General features: G+C 41.1%; 2 protein-coding genes across 8 annotated transcripts in view; one reads left to right on the top strand and one right to left on the bottom strand.

Annotated features, from left to right (window-relative positions):
- TEX14 (testis expressed 14, intercellular bridge forming factor) overlaps positions 1-11,085 on the bottom strand; it is a 118,715-nt gene extending 107,630 nt beyond the window's left edge. The window contains exon 1 of one of the 2 annotated variants that reach the window (XM_082705875.1): positions 10,511-11,085. The gene's annotated coding sequence lies outside the window, so the exon portion shown is untranslated. Of the gene's footprint in view, positions 1-10,414; positions 10,477-10,510 lie in introns of those variants that run through there. The other variant, XM_082705876.1, reaches the window with a different exon arrangement.
- The window catches only part of RAD51C (RAD51 paralog C), a 61,280-nt gene continuing 54,644 nt past the window's right edge, over positions 11,085-17,720 (top strand). For all 6 annotated transcript variants that reach the window (XM_082705949.1, XM_082705948.1, XM_082705947.1 and 3 more), the window contains exons 1-3: positions 11,085-11,305; positions 14,350-14,608; positions 15,276-15,442. In XM_082705949.1, coding sequence (XP_082562075.1) covers positions 11,188-11,305; positions 14,350-14,608; positions 15,276-15,442 — 544 coding nt within the window. In that variant the 5' untranslated portion in view covers positions 11,085-11,187. The remainder of the gene's footprint in view (positions 11,306-14,349; positions 14,609-15,275; positions 15,443-17,720) is intronic.

Raw genomic sequence — 17,720 nt, 5'->3', positions numbered from 1 at the left:
ATGAGAAAGGGTGGATCAGGGGAGTGTTATGCAGGTTGAATCTTTCTGTATGATGCTTTTCACACGCATAACATTACTTTAATAAAATTATTAGGGGATAAAAAACCAAGGTGTAGGAGAAAACATGAAATACTTTCACTAGCAGAGATTACACTATAGCCCAGTTCCTCATTTTGGGGAAATCTAAGGATACAGCTCGAGACATTCCTGAAAAGAAACCCCTCTGAAATTGTTAACTACTCAGTTAAGTCTAAGAAGTAAATAAACACCGAGCCCTCTTCAAAGTAATGTCTTTCACACTCTTAATCAACAAAGTGAAGACAGTCCCTTAAATTATTTACCACCTTTATCAAACTCTGCCCTATGTGCATTCTAGGCGCTCAAACTTTCCCTGAAATCTCTTCTTCCTATTCTTTTACAGTATATACCTAAGGAACAATCAAGTGCAAAAACAGATCCAGATAGCTTAAGGTGGCACAAAGTGAGCCCTCCAGTGGTGGTACTTTCGGTTAAACAACTGGTACTAAGTGAACGGCCAATGGTCACAACACATCATTTATATTATAGATAATAGGAAGATTATAGAAAGCCATACTGGTGAGCTAAAAAGCCAAACAATAATAAGCAAATCGTATTTTCAGAGTACAAGGTATCAGTGGAGAGTGCAAACTCAGTCCCCCTCTACCAAAAATCATGCACTCCAGTTTTCCATATTGGAGGAAATCATGGTGGTTGGTACACCTACTGTGCAGTGACAAATGTATGCACAATATCCACCAAGAACCCATTTACATACTTTAAACACTTGGTGGTAATACATAACTAGCTTTCTGGATATTGTAAATATGCAAAATGACAACTCCCTAGAAAGGTCTACTGCTAACACCAAAGAAGGATGACCAACTCTTTAAGTAAGCACCCTTCAGAAACATCTATTTTTTGAACATATACCAGGGGAAAGCGCGAACGCAGTCCCCCACCACCACAAATTATGCAGTCGAGTTTCCCACATTTGGGGAAATCGCAGGGGTCAGCACATCCGCAGTGCAATGGATAAGCCTCGCCCTGGGAAAACCACCTTCGTGATCATGGTATCTCCCCTGCCAGGTAAGTATGAGTTGGAAATGTTGCCTAGCACCTTACCCTCAGATTCAAGTTACTTTTAATATAGGATCACTTTTCTCATGGATCCTATTGACCCCGTTCCTTCTGAAATAGAGAGTATCCAAGTCACAGTTACTAATTAGCAATATTTTGTACATCTGAATATTGCCAAAATCTAGGAAATATATGCCCGGTATAATCACGACCAGCAGTCACCGGGCTTATTTACATATTCCACACCCTTTTTGCTGATCTCATTTAAGCCCATCCTATGCCCTAGCTACTGGTGCTGTTTGAATGAAATATAAAGGAAAAGACACGCTACAATTTAAAGATAAACGACATAAATAGTTCCTTCTTTCAAGGTGTGGGAGCTAATGATGTCACTGATGTCTGGTGCAGTTCAGCAAGCCACGTAATTGAAAGATCAAGTCTAAAAAGATTAAATTTGGCAAAACTACATACGAAAATCCAGGGCATGTATTGCTAAGAATAGGTTGTTCAAGCATTCAAGCACAAGTACAAAATATGTTCTCTTTCAAATATATAGCAAATCACCATCCTTATTTGAAAAAGCTGTTGTATAAACACTAGTTCTAATTCTGAGGCGCGCTAACTAGGGGAAAGCTCATGAAGCATCCCATTCCTATATAGACGTTTGGGGAAAGTCCCACGGGTTTGCAGAGCTGGAGTGTGACGATGGTCCTCACAACGACAAACTGTCTACTTGACCAGAATGTCTCCCTTCCCAGGTATCAATAAATCGTGTTTCTAAGTATCCTTAACCCCGCCCCTCCCCCCAAACCAACTCTCCCGTGTTCTACACTTCAAGCTGTCATCCATTTCTTTTTCATGGCTATCTCTGAAATCCAGAACAAGACTACTGGAGACTCCTTCCTACAAGAAACTGCCAAGCCCTCCTTGCCTCATATTAGATTCTTCAAAGAGAGCAAATTCAGTATCAGGCAGTGGTCAATAATCCAGTATTCCACATTCACATACGTTATTACTAGTCTTAATCCTATCCTTCTTTCTTCACTGTAAATTAAAAATGGAGTTTCCAAGTTCCAATAGTTTTTCAATTGTCTCTCCAAGATCACACCAGAATCACCTTATTTCCCAAATCTTTTTATTTTACAGGACCTGTCTGGTGTTCTCTACCAAAACAAATTAGAGTTTCATATCATTTTTTTCCCCAGAGTTTTATATCTTTAAGATAATGTTTTTAAAATTCTTTTATTTTATTTATTTATTTGACATAAAGAGACCCAGTGAGAGAGTGAACATAAGCAGGTTCTCCGCTGAGCAGGGAGTCTGATATGGGGCTCGATTCCAGAACCCTGGGATCAAGACCCAAGCCAAGGGACACCCAGGGGGCTCATTCAGTTAAGCAACTGCCTTTGGCTCAGGTAATGGCCCCACTTTTCTGGGACTGAGTCCCAGAGCAGGGAGCCTGCTCTCCCTTTGCCTGCTGCTCCCCATTAGTGTGCATGCTCGCTCTCTCTCTCTGACAAATAAACAAAATATGGGGGGAAAAATAGTAAGAAAAAAAAAAAAGACCTGAGCCAAAAGCAGACACTTAACAACTGAGCCACCCAGGCGCCTCTGTTTTTAAAAATCTTATTAAAGAATAGATGAAGAGAAATGGAGAGAAAAAAATATTGGGGCAGAGTGGAGAGGGGACTCTTGTGATGTGAGTTGCAACTATTCTTCAACTCTGACCTTTTGACAGCAACCAGCTTGATTTTTACAGATTTTTCTCCCCAAAGAACTACTATATAATATATATTCATACATATCCATATAAACATATATATGTATATATGGTCTAATCCATACACAAAATATCTACATTTTATACTGTAAAATTAAAGATACCTTGAAATCTGCCAGGAACCACTCACATAAGGGAAAAGTGAAATGTCTATGAACTAGACTACGGTTACCATCAAAAGAACTCTTAAAATTCAAACTACCATTCTCAGATTTGTGACTAGCAGTGCTTTCTTTATTTCTTCTTAAAATTTATTTATTAGAGGACGCCTGGGTGGCTCAGTGGGTTAAGCCGCTGCCTTTGGCTCGGGTCATGATCTCAGGGTCCTGGGATCGAGTCCCATATCGGGCTCTCTGCTCAGCAGGGAGCCTGCTTCCCTCTCTCTCTCTCTGCCTGCCTCTCCGTCTACTTGTGATTTCTGTCAAGCGCGTGTACGCACACACAAGCAGCAGGGAGCGGTACAGGGAGAAGCAGGCTCCCCGTGGAGCGAGGAGCCCAATGCGATGGGGGACTCAATCCCAGGATCCTAGGATCATGACCTGAGCCAAAGAAGCTTAACCAACTGAGCCACCCAGGCACTCCCAGCAGTTCCTTAGTTCGTTTGTTCTTTCTTTCAACATTTTATTTATTTGACAGAGAAAGACACAGCAAGAGAGGGAACACAAGCAGGGGGAGTGGAGAGGGAGACACAGGCTTCCCCTGAGCAGGGAGCCCCATGCCAAGCTTGATCCCAGAACCCTGGAATCATGACCTGAGCCAAAGACAGATGCTTAATGACTGAGCCACCCAGGTGGTTTTCTGAAACAAGAAACACATAACTCTTAAACCACCCATACTCTTCACAAGGCTAGTTCCAATATTTCACAAGAACTTAATTATTACTGGTCTACTTATTAAAACATTCATCTGAGACAGTCTGCCTTAGGGCAAGAAGGTGACTTTCCCTCACTTTCTTATAGCCCACACTAGTTAAGAAAGACATTAGTGCTATAATCCTCACAGGAGCCTTGCAAACCTTAGTATCCTCTGAGGAAAGCCACTTTTCTTTGATTAGAAAAATATAAGGAAATACACGTTTGTTAAATAATAACATAAGTTAACACAGAAAAAGTGAATAAGCTTTTTAGTTTATCTTACAAACGCTGAAAAACTATTGCCAAAACCAGATAATGTAGATGTAAGAGCCTCACAGATTAATCCCATGAACAAAAATGTCAACTACAATAACAACTTTATGAACTGGATCTAGTAGAATATTAAAATAACATACAAATAGGCTTTATGCCAGGAATATAGAACTTAAGTACATAAAAGTATGATAGAAGTAGACATATCACATAGGTGGGGACAAAGACTGATTAACTCATATAGAGTGCATAGAAAATTGGCTACCACTGAAAAGGAAAATATTACTTTCTTTCTCCTACTTTATCTTAAAAAAAAAAGACCAAAGTTAAAATATCCAAATTAAATGATAAACCATATGTAGAAAAAAACCAGGTAATTATGTTTATAATTTTGAAGAAAAGTCTTTTTTTCTTATTTAGTTAAGTAATCTCTACACCCAAAGGGCTCAAACTCATGACCTTGGGATCAAGTGTTACATGTTCTTTCAACTGAGCCAGCTGGGCACCTCCAAAGAAAAGACCTTTTTTTTTTTTTTTTAAGATTTTATTTATTTATTTGACAGAGAGAGATCACAAGTAGACAGAGAGGCAGGCAGAGAGAGAGAGAGAGGGAAGCAGGCTCTCTGAGCAGAGAGCGTGATGTGGGACTTGATCCCAGGACCCTGAGATCACGACCTGAGCCAAAGGCAGCGGCTTAACCCACTGAGCCACCCAGGTGCCCAAGAAAAGACTTTCTAAGCCTGTTACCAAAGTCAGAATTAAATACAAACTTTGACTACATTTGCATACAACAAACATTAACAAAATAGAAAACCTCAAAGTTTAAATACAAGTGACAGAATGGGAAGATATTTGCAATATATAGATTAGGCAGTATACAGATTAGCCCGTATAATACAATATGCATATCAGAGAGGATAGGCAGCATATGGAATAAAAGCATGGGTTCTGATGTCAAAGCTGAGTAGAATACTTGGCTATACTAAGCACAACTAAATATTAGTTGTTGTTTCTGATAATAAAAAAAAACAGAGACCTGTTAAAAAATATATTTTATTTTTTTAAGATTTTATTTATTTATTGGACAGAGAAAGAATACAAGCAGGGAGAGCAGCAGAGGGAGAGAGGGAGAAGCAGGCTTTCTGCTGAACATGGAAGTTGGATGTGTGGCTCGATCCCAGGACCCTGGAATCATGACTGAGCCAAAGGAAGATGCTTAACTGAATGAGCCACCCAGGTGCCCCTACAAACATATTTTTTTTAAAGTACCTCTGTTACATATATATATATATATATATATATATATATATAAAGATTTTACATATTTCAGACAGAGAGAGAGTGAGAGAACACATACAAGACCAGGGGTGGGGGCGGTGGGGTGGAGAGAAGCAGGCTCCCTGCTTAGCTGGGCAGGGAGCCCGACACAGAGCTCAATCCTAGGAACCCGGGATCAAGACCTGAGCCGAAGGCAGATGCTTAACCAACTGAGCCACACAGGCGCCCCTAAAGTACCTCAGGTATAAAGTGGGAAAGAATGTACAGATGTTTATAGCACCATTATTCACAATACCCAAGAGGTGGAAGCAACCCAAGTGTCCATACACAGATGTATGGATAAACAAAATGTGTTACATACACACCATCGAATATTATTCAGATCTAAAAAGGGAGGAAACTGACACATGCTACAACATGGTTATACCTTCGGGACATTATGTTAAGTGAAATAAACCAGTCACAAAAAGACAAATACTACATGATTCCACTTCTGTAAGGTATCAAGAGTAGTCAGACTCCTGGAAACAGAGTAGAATGGTGATTGCCAGCGGTTGAGGGAAGGGGAAATGAGGAGCTGCTATTTAATGGGCACACCGTTTCAAGACAAAGTTTGCAAGATAAAAAAGTTCTGGAGATCAGCTGCACGACATTGTGAAGATGATTAACACTATCGAATTGTATGCTAAAAAATGGGTGAGATGGTATTTTATGTGTATTTTACCATTTTTACAAATTAAAAGTGGGCAAAGGATCTAAATGGGATAGTTACAATAAAACTGTATGAAAAAAAATTTAACCTCTCTTAGTAATAAGACATAATTACCAGTTGAAGTCAATTATGCCTCAATAACAAAGGAAAAATAAAAAACATTTGAAGACTCCGAAGGCCAGTGTTGGGATGGAGGTGGGAAAACTAGCCCTCATATGCTGTTAGTAGGAGTATAAGTGATATAAACATTTGGCAGTATGATTCAGAATGAAAATGTATACTCTCTGACCCAGGAATTTTACTTCAAGAAACGTACTGAGAGAGAGAGAGAGAATTATTTCATCACAGCAAAAGCAAAACAAAAGTGGAAATAATTCAACTATACAGTTATAGACCAGATTAGAAAGATGGGCTTCAGGACAGAACATATGCAACCACTAATTTTAATTTTCAAATAATTTGTAATTACATGGGAGAAAGCTTTTGACAAATTATTAAGTGAAAAACAAAAGGTAAACAAATTTCTTCACAATTTGACCACAAATATGTAAGATAAATACATTATATGAACTTGTACAAGGATTAAAATAAACCAAAATGTTAACATTATTATCTGAGTTAAATAGAAAATTTATGAACCAGTTCTTTTTTTTTTTTAAGATTTTATTTATTTATTTGACAGAGAGAAATCACAAGTAGGCAGAGAGGCAGGCAGAGAGAAAGGGAAGCAGGCCCCCTGCTGGGCAGAGAGCCCGATGTGGGACTCGATCCCAGGACCCTGGAATCATGACCTGAGCCGAAGGCAGCGGCTTAACCCACTGAGCCACTCAGGCGTCCCTATGAACCAGTTTTGTTTTCTTCTTTATATTTTCCATATTTTGTTTTCTACAAGTATATATTTCCTATAAGTTTATATTTTTAAAGTATACAGATTAAAAGTACAAAATAGAAAAATATAGGGAGAGAGGTGCAGGTCAATCATCTAATCATCCATTCTTTTAATAAATATTCACTGAGTGCCCACAAAGCCATACATTGGGCTAGGGGCTCTAGGAAAACACTGGGAGTAAAATCCACATGGTCCTGCTCTACTGAAGTTTTCAGTCTGGTCAGAGAGACATATGCTAAGTAAATGATCACACAGAGGCATTTGGTGCTGTGAGAGCCTTAAAAGGGAAACTTGAGTCTTACTAAGAAATTTGGTCTGTATCCTAAGAGTAAAATAAAAAGTGACATGAGCTGAAATATAGAACTGTACTGTAGAAAGAACATTCTGGCTGCAGCATGGGAGAACAGACTAGAGGGGAGAAGAAGACAAGATGCAGAGAGACCAGCTAGAATGGCCTTGAGTACCTGCAAACAAAATGGTGGGAGCTTGGCCTAGAGGTGGAGGCATGAACAGAATCAAATATGTTAAAGAGAAAACTGATAGGATTTGTGTATGCATTAAACACGGGGAGTGAAAAGGGAAGGTGTTGAGAATGATTCCTAGGTTTCTTGTCTGTGCATATGGAAAAGATGGATATTCAGGTTATGGAAGTAGGGAATGCAGGAAGAGGACAAGGTTTTGGGGGTGGGCTAAAGAAGATAATGAGTTAGGTTTAAAAAATATTTTTAAAGATTTTATTTATTTGAGAGAGAGAGAGAGAAAGGGAGGGCAAAGGGAAAAGCAGACCCCCCACTGAGCAGGGAGCCTGATGCAGGCCCCATCCCAGGACCTTGGGATCATGACTGCAGCCGAAGGCAGATGCTTAACCAACTGACTCACCAAGGTGACCCTGAGTTAGGTTTAAGATAGGCTGAGTTGGAGGGGCTCCTGAGTGGCTCAGCTGGTTAAGCATTTGCTTTCAGCTCAAGTTATGACCCCATGGTCCTGGAATCAAGCCCCACCTCGGGCTCCCTGCTCAACAGGGAGTCTGTTTCTCCTTCTCTCTCTGCCCCTCCCACACACTCATGTTTTTTCTCTCTCAAATAAATAAATAAAATCTTAAAAACAAAAAAAAGATAGGCTGAGTTGGGAGACCTTTGCATTGTCCAGTAGGCAATCCGATATTTGCATCTGGAGGTGAGAGAACAGGGCCGGGCTATAAATATAAATATTTTTTAAAAAGATTTTTATTTATTTATTTATTTGAAAAAGAGAAACACAGTGAGAGTGGGAACACAGCAGGGGGAGTGGGTGAGGGAGAAGCAGGCTTCCCGTGGAGCAGAGAGCCTGATGCCGGGCTCGATCCCAGAACCTGAGACAAAGGCAGACACCCAACCACCGACCCACCCAGGTGCCCCTAGAAATATAAATTTAAGAATTGGGGTGCCTGAGTGGCTCAGTTGGTTAAATGTCTGACTTCTGTGGAGGTCATGATCTTTCATGATCTCAGCGTCCTGGGATCACACTCTGTGTTAAGCTCTGCTCTTAATGGGGAGTCTGCTTGTCCCTCTCCTTCTGCCCCTCTCCCTGCTCATGCTTTGTGTCTCTCTTAAATAAAATCTTTTTTTTTTTAATTAAGGGGGAAAAAAAAACACACTGACATGGAGTCACTGAATGAGAGAGAAACAGAGAGAGAGAGAGAATGAGAGCATAAGAGAAGAAAGAGAACAGAATAGTCAGCAAAAGATCGGCTATGGGGTCTTAAAAGAACCTGTAACATTTTAGGATCAGGTTATGGAAGATGAGCTTCCAAGAGAGACAGAAAAACCAGATGGATATGGAGAAAATAGGAGTCACAGAAATGAGATTTCATGAGTTTGGGACAACAAATAAAATCTTGAGTTCCTACTATGTATAAGCTTTGTACAATTGATATTGGTACTCCAAATATGTGTCTGAGGCTTGAAGTTTTATCAAAATCACCGTATTTGTTAATTTGATCTTTCTAATAATCCCATGAATTATTCTTTTACTTGTAGGTGAGGAAACTAAGTAACTTGTTGCAAGGCTTACAGTTGGTAATTTCCAGAGATGTGATATAAATCCAAATTTGTATGACTTCAAGGTCCACTCTCATTTGTCCATAGTAGTGCCTCTCAAACTTTTTCATTAAATTGCAACAGAAACAACAAGAACAACATATTCTTAGGAGGCTTCAGGAGGCTATTGAAGTATCCAGGTTAAACAGGATCATTCTTCAAAGTCTTACTATTATTTAAAAATTTATTTTTATGTTTGCATTTTACTTTACAATATGTTATTTAATATAAAATATTTTAAATGGCTTACCACTTAAATCATTCAATTCTTCCCTCTCTTAAAAAAAAAAAAAATGTAGTAGGGGCATCTGGGTGGCTCAGTCTGTTAAGCATCTGCCTTCTGCTGGGGTCAAGTCCTGGGATGAGCCCTGCATCCAGCTCCCTGCTCAGCAGGAAGCCTGCTTCTCTCCCACTCTCCCTGCTTGTGTTCCTACTCTTGCTATCTCTCTCTGTCAAATGAATAAATAAAATCTTAAAAAATAATAATAAATAAAAAATTTTAAAAATCGAGTGAATTTGACACCATAGGAAGGTGTACCTTCCATAAAAATCCCATAGTTTTTATTTAGTTCTTGGTGCCTGACCTCATAAACCTTGATCCTAGTTTGAAAGGCGGACTATAGAGCAAACTGTATTGAAGAAATCTGAAGAATGATGCAAAAAACGATAATTATAGACAACTCAAGGCCCAGAATAAGATATTAATAACACATAATTATATGACTACAGATAGAGTTAACTACTTTCTTAACTCTCCACTGCCAGTGAAACAAAGTTCTAAACACTACTCATTCCATTGAGTGAGCAAACCAAGTAAAGCACTATCTTTAAATACGTTAACACCGTCTCTTCTTCACGCAAGACCCTGGTTGCTTTATAAGCATGAATTCTCCCTGCGGACATTTATGTAACGCCCACTGTGTGCCCAGATGTGACTCACACTAGTAGTTAAGGTACTGCGTGGCAAACAATCCACATTTTGACCAGTCCTACCTCACTTTCCCTGTCCTACCAAGTGGGGGACAAACACTTCTCGAATTCGACCCCCGAAACCCCACCCAAAGGGGGCTCCGACTTTGAAGGTAGCTTGGGTTAGAAGAAAGGATACTAGGTTTTAATTCTGGCTTGAAGAAAACTATGCTCTAAGCTTCAGTGTCCTTGTTTTCCTCCTGGTACGGTTGTGAGCATTTGAAATGCGTGGGATTTGCTAAAGTGCTCAACATATGTTTCCTTCTTAGATTTTACATACTTAAAGAGCTCTGATTTGCAATATTTAGGAAGTTCCTTTAAGCTAGGGGGAAAAAAATTAAGGCTAAGAATCTCACCAAATATAGCAAACGAGTTACTGCCCTAAAGAAATTACACTTAGACAAAGAAAGACTTCGGAACCCACCTTCCAAACTGCCTCAATTCCCTCAAAGTTCTCTGTTTTAGAAGGGGGTCCTTTCTCACCTCTGTACCAGAGCAGGAGCTGTTCTGTAGCCCAATTATTCCCTCTCAGAACCGAGAGCCCACACCCAGCCCACTCCTGGGCCATCACTTGCCTACTTTTCCAGCTCTTTCTTGTTAGGCAGGCAGTGAACCAACGGTCTCCGAAACCACCGTGCTTCAGACTGGACTCGCGGGGAAGGCGTGCGTGGGTGTGGGGATTGGGCACCGAGCGCTCCCCGTGGATGGTTGGGGGGGGGGCTGGCCCACAATTCCTCGCGCGGGCGAGGGCTTAGGCGAGGGCGGGAAAGGCGAAGGGGGAAGGCAAGGGGGATACCCGACGAGAAAACATAGGAAACTGGAACCCTGGAGACGCCAAATAATCCTTATATGACAGTTTCATACGCCAAACCGGTAACTGGCTGGTGTGTGCATTACCCCTAGCTGGGAGTAGATCATTCTTACTAATAACCTTGAGGTTCCACCCAACAGGCCAGGGTTGAGGTGGTCAGGGCCTGGCTCTTCATCTTGCGGTCTCCACCCATCTTTTTACAGGTTGAATGTTTGGGGGTGAGACACTACATGGGACTCGTAAGAATCACAACAGAAATGGTACAGACACAAGAAAATACAACACTCCTCCCGAGAGGGGCCAAGCCCAAGGCCGCGTGCAGTCAGGCCAGAGACACCGCCCCTTCCGCCTTACGTCTGACGTCACGGGGCGCGCGCGCGGGCGGGCGCGCGGAGTTGAGGTTGGGGCTTGCTGCTCTGGGTACGCGTAGGCGTCCGGCTTTGAAATGCAGCGGGATTTAGTGAGTTTCCCGCTGTCCCCAGCGGTGCGGGTGAAGCTGGTGTCTGCAGGTTTCCAGACTGCTGAGGAACTCCTAGAGATGAAACCGTCCGAGCTCAGCAAAGGTAACGACTTCTGACGGCAAGTTGAGGCACACGGACCACCGTCTGTGCCGCCTCCATCTCGGTTCTTCCGCCTTCGGGCTTCCTTTCCATCCACACTCCGCCAGTTTCCTCCGCCCGAGGCTGCATTTGCGACGTGAAACCGCTCCTTGAATCCGATTAAACTTGTGATGGTTGGAGCTGTGGTCCTGAAAACGTTTAGTAATTGCTTTCTCTGCCCGTGCCTGCTGAATCCTAATTTATTACCCCAAAGAACCCTGTTAACGTGGATTATTTATGTCCAATATGCTGATGAAGGAACAGGTGGTTAAATTACTTTTCGTGATGATTGGGCTAGGAAAGGTGGAGCTAGGATTGGTACCCAGACAGCTTGTTTAGTTTTAGCTGTAACAGAATCCAAGGGACAAAGGGATTACATTTGAGAATTGGAGGATTCCTGATAGGACTGGAGGCAAGAACGGGAGCAGAATCCCCAGCACCTGAAAGAAAGCAACAGAAAGAAGACATTGCTTCTCTCCTGTAATTCGCTGGAAAAATGGAACGAGAAATCCCAAACCTCTCATTCCAGAGCACTGTAGATTATACATTGGTAGGAACCGCTGAATCATGAGGAATACAAAAATGAAGCTGTCTGCGGCCAGTCTCGCTGTACGCATTACACGAGGGTGTGCTCAGAACCGCTCTTAAGATAGGGCAACATTTTAAGTCCTTGCCATTAACAATGGAAAATAAGGAGGTTTAAACTCACCATTAAAGAATAAATGTTGTAGACCCAATGTTAACTGTTGTAAGTCTTACACTGCATACTGTTTCCCAGCGTTTTTGTGTGCTTAAAATTTTTATTTATTTGTTAGAACAAGCAGGAGGAGCTGCAGAGGGAGAGGGAGAAGCAGGGAGCCAGATACGGGGCCCTGGAATCATGAACTGAGCAGAGGGCAGTCGCTTAACCATCTGAACCCCATCCAGGCACCCCTATTCCCCAAAGCTTGATGGGCTCTTTTACTTTCAACAAGTTGGTTTTACAGAAAATAAATGAGAGAATCTGCATGATAATGATAGCTAACAGTTACAGAGCATTTTGGATGGCCTAAGTATTTGGATGGCCCAGCTATTCAACATGTATTATCTCATTCCCGTTTTACAGAAGGAAAGATCTGAAGCAAAAAAAAAAAAAAAAGTAATTCATCCTTACTTAGTAACTTCATAATAAGTGATTCAGTCAGGGTTTACAAACCCAAGGAATCTGACTCCAGAGTTTCCGCTTTTTAACTGGATAGGATTTTCATTTCCTTATCACCATTATTGTCTTTTATTAGTGCCAAGTTTATACTCATATCCTGACCAAATCAGGCACTGCCCTATCAAACTCGTAAGTGATGTTACCCTCACTTTTTTTTAAAAAAAGATTTTATTTATTTATTTGACAGAGATCACAAGTAGGCAATGAGGCAGGCAGAGAGAGTGCGAAGCTGGCTCCCTGCTGAACAGAGTCGTGCGCCCCCCCCCCAACTAAGGGCTCCATCCCAGGACCCAGAGATCATGACCTTGAGAGGAAGGCAGAGGCTTAACCCACTAAACACCCAGGTGCCCTTCACCCTTGCCTTTCATTGTTCCTTTCATTAACAGCTTGTTTTGTAAATCGCCATTATCTCTTCTCAAGCCGTATTGTTTGATAGGAATAAAATTGTATAATTGAGGAAGCATAAGTGTATTTTTTTTAAAGATTTTATTTATCTATTTGACAGACAGATCACAAGTAGGCAGAGAGAGAGGGGGAAGCAGGCTCCCTGCTGAGCAGAGAGCCTGATGTGGGGGGCTCAATCCCAGGACCCCGAGATCATGACCTGAGCCAAAGGCAGAGGCTTAACCCACTGAACCACCCAGGCGCCCCCGTAAGTGTATTATTTAAAATATTTGTGCATCAAATAATTGTTCTCATTAAAAAGTTTGGAGTGATAATGTGAATTTTTCATGATAGTATATCTATGAAAAGTTTTTATTATGAATAATACATGCACATGCACTTCCTAAAGTTAAATCTTGTTTTAGGCAGTTAGAAGCCATTTTCATTCTCTTTCGAAAAATAATTTAGATGCCTTATTAGATCAAAATAACTGTGACTTCAGGGGCGCCTGGGTGGCTCAGTGGGTTAAAGCCCTGCCTTCAGCTTGGGTCTTGATCCCAGAGTCCTGGAATTGAGCTTGAGTATGGCTCTCTATTCAGCAGGGAGCCTGCTTCTGCCTCTGCCTACTTGTGATCTCTATGAAATAAATAAATAAAATCTTAAAAAAAAAAAAAAACTATGACTTCATAAAACCAAAAGAGATAGTAAAAGGACTGACTGCCACGTTTTTTGTTTTTTTGTTTTTAAAATAAAGATTTTATTTATTTTTTTTTTTAAAGATTTTATTTATTTATTTGACAGAGAGAGATTACAAGTAGGCAGAGAGGCAGGCAGAGATAGAGAGGAGGAAGCAGGCTCCCTGCTGAGCAGAGAGCCCGATGCGGGACTCGATCCCAGAACCCTGAGATCATGACCTGAGCCGAAGGCAGCGGCTTAACCCACTGAGCCACCCAGGCGCCCCAAGATTTTATTTTTTTATTTGAGAGCACAAGCAGGGTGAGCAGCAGAGGGAGAGGAAGAAGCAGACTCTCCACTGAGCAGGGAGCCTCATATTCGGCTGGAGGCAGACACTTAACCAACTGAGCCTCCCAGGCACGCCTTGCCAGTACATTTTTATTTCTACTTCCTGAGATATTCTTGTAGGTACTCAGATGCTTTAGAGGTTTAGGTTTCTGAATTCTGTTTTTGAGGTAATAAATAAATTCTTTAAGTATGTAAAGGGTAAGAAAATATAGATAAATGCCTTTATTAACTTGAAAAACTCAGTAGTTAATGGAATGTTTTTTTTTTTTTCTTTACTCTTGGCATCACTCTTATCTAAAAATTAAAATTAATAAAGACAACCCAAAAGCATGTTAAGACTTTTAAATTTCTAAAATCAGAGTTCAAGGTTTTGTTTTGTTTTTTTTTCTTTTACTTTCAGAAGTTGGGATATCTAAAGAGGAAGCCTTAGAAACTCTGCAGATTTTAAGAAGAGAATGTCTTACAATTAAATCAAGATACACTGCTACAGCTGAGTCAGGCAAGAATTGTACAGCACTGGAACTTCTTGAGCAGGAGCATACCCAGAGCTTCATAATTACCTTCTGTTCAGCACTAGATAATATTCTTGGGGGTGGAATACCCTTAACCAAAACAACAGAAATTTGTGGTGTACCGGGTGTTGGAAAAACACAATTATGGTAAAGTAAAATGTTCTCTTCTTAAGGGTAGGCTTAATGACATTTTATGTAAGTAATAGAATATGGTGCTGTGGGTGTACATTCAGGAGCCCAAAAATGCTTGTATGTGCTCTTAATTTTTTGTGTGTGTATGCTTGCACACACAAAAAAATCAGTTTACCATTTGTGTTACTTCAGTACTGCATCTTTGAATAGGTATAATTATTTTGGTATCCAAAAATGTTTCTTTTGCAACATTGTAATGTGATCATTAGGGTAAACAGGTGGTCTTCTATTTTATTATATTTTTATTACATACTATATATAACATAGTATAAAATATGAATGTTGTATTTATTATAATGTATTTTATATGTGTGTATTATAATACATATATTTATTGTATTTTTTTAATATTAATTCCTGAGGATATATTTGGAGGTAGGTTTAGTATGAGGAAGGGTTTCATTCCCAAAGACCTATAAACCACTAAAAAAGTCCTTAATCATGGTTTTATGGGTACATCCTCCCCCTAATCCAAATATCAGTTGATTCACATATATTTGGAGCAGAAAGTTAGCCATATCTGTTGCCTAATGTGGTACGTAATGGGTGGTGATGTGGAGTTTGAAAACACTGCCTGAGATGATTATGATAATGATTTGGTCATTTAGCTTTCTCTTGACAGTATGCAGTTGGCAGTAGATGTGCAGATACCAGAATGTTTTGGAGGAGTGGAAGGTGAAGCAGTTTTTATTGATACTGAAGGAAGTTTTATGGTTGATAGAGTGGTAGACCTTGCTACTGCCTGCATTCAGCACCTTCACCTTACAGCAGAAACACATATGGGAGGGGGTAAGTTAGCAAGTGATCCTCTTTCTATATAATAAAAGTGATTAACATTCCTCTCAAGCCTCAGCAGGAAACCATTTGGAACGGGAATCTTTTTTTTTTTTTTTTTTTTTTAATTTATTTATTTTTTTAAGATTTTATTTATTTATTTGACAGAGAGAAAGATCACAAGTAGGCGGAGAGTCAGGCAGAGAGAGAGAGAGAGAGAAGCAGGCTCCCGCTGAGCAAAGAGCCCAATGCGGGGCTCGATCCCAGGACCCTGAGACCATGACCTGAGCCGAAGGCAGCGGCTTAATCCACTGAGCCACCCAGGCGCCCCTGGATCGGGAATCTTAATGACTTGACAGTGTCCTGGTGTTAAACTCTCCGATCTTTCTTTTAGACTTAGAAATCCCACAACCTAGACTGACCTTTTCCCTTTTCTTCTTCTCTTATGGCCCTCGCTGCTGCTGCTGCTGCTGCTTCTCCTTCTTCTTTTTAAGATTTTATCTATGTATCTGAGAGAGAGAGCCAGAGCAAGCACGAGTGGAGGGAGGCGCAGAGGGAGAAGCAGATTCCCAGCTGAGCAGGGAACCAGAGGTGGGGCCTAGATCCCTGGACCCTGGCATCATGACCTGAGCTGAGCGCAGATACCCAGCTGAATGAGCCACCCAGGTTTCCCACTGAAGATAGCTTTGAAAAACCATGTTGGAAATATTTAGAACATTAAGGTGATTGACCTTAGGCGGTTCTGAGTAGAATGTAATTGACTTCATGACTGTGTTAAGTTTTTTAAATTTTTCTCATATGGAACTATTGTTTGATTTTTTTAAGAAAACATATAAAGGTAATTTCTATTTAAATAATTTAAATACTCAAAGGTATTTAACTTTTTGCTTTTTTTTAATTTATTTTTTTTTAAAGATTCTATTTATTTATTTGACAGACGGAGATGATAAGTAGGCAGAGAGGCAGGCAGAGAGAGAGAGGAGGAGGAGGAAGCAGGCTCCCTGCTGAGCAGAGAGCCCGATGTGGGGCTGGATCCCAGGACTCTAGGATCATGACCTGAGCCGAAGGCAGAGGCTTTAACCCACTGAGCCACCCAGGAGCCCCAACTTCTTGCTTTTTTAATTACTTTTTAATTAAATGGTTTCTGGTTTGACTGTTTTAGTTTATTGTCCTGTCCTCATTCTTTAGTAATTTAAAAAAACAATACTTTTTGGGGCGCCTGAGTGGCTCAGTCGTTAAGCGTCTGCCTTCAACTCAGGTCATGATCTCAAGGTCCTGGGATTGAGCACCATGTGGGGCTTCCTGCTCAGCAGGGAGCCTGCTTCCCCTCTCCTGTTTACCCTGCTTATGTTCTCTCTCTCACTGTCTCTGTCAGATAAATAAACAAAATCTTTAAAAAAAAAAACCATACTTTTCATAAGATGCTTGTATTCCCTTTAAATGAATGTAATAGCTGGATATTTTAATTTTTATATGAGTACTTGGTGTCCTATTTATTTATTTATTTATTAAGATTTTATTTTATTTATTTGACAGAGAGAGAAATCACAAGTAGGCAGAGAGGCAGCCAGAGAGGGAGAAGCAGGCTCCCCGCTGAGCACAGAGCCTGATGTGGGGCTTGATCCCAGGACCCTGAGATCTTGACCTGAGCCAAAGGCAGAGGCTTAATCCACTGAGCCACCCAGGCACCCCTATTTTTATTTCTTAAAATATTTTATTTATTTGAGAGAGAGAGAGAGCATGAGAGGGGAGAGGGTCAGAGGGAGAAGCAGACTCCCCACTGAGCAGGGAGCCCAATGTCGGACTTGATCCTTAGACTCCAGGATCATGATCTGAGCTGAAGGCAGTTGCTTAACCAACTGAGTCAGCCAGGCGCCCCTTTTTATTTTTTTTAGAGATTTTATTTATTTATTTGAGAGTGAGAGACAGAGTGAGCGAGCAAACAGGAGCAGTGGTAAGGGGTAGAGGAGAGGGAGAAGCCGACTTCCTCCTGAGCAGGGAGCCCAATGCAGGACTCTACCCCAAGATCCTGGGATCATGACCTGAGCAGAAGGTATATGTTTTACCACCTGAGCCACCCAGGTACTCCTAGGTGTCCTTTTTAACTAATGACCAGTATATCTACTGAAAGGCCTTAAAACTACCCATGTCACAATGTGTATTTGTAATAGTGTCTTAAAACCTTACTGTGAGGGGTGCCTGGGTGGCTCAGTGGGTTAAGCCTCTGCCTTCGGCTCAGGTCATGATCCCAGGGTCCTGGGATCGAGCCCCACATCGGGCTCTCTGCTCCGCG

The sequence above is a fragment of the Mustela nivalis genome, assembly GCF_964662115.1.
Source record: "Mustela nivalis genome assembly, chromosome: 17".
NCBI classification, from domain to species: Eukaryota; Metazoa; Chordata; class Mammalia; order Carnivora; family Mustelidae; genus Mustela; species Mustela nivalis.
This window is presented reverse-complemented; position numbering and strand designations above follow the sequence as displayed.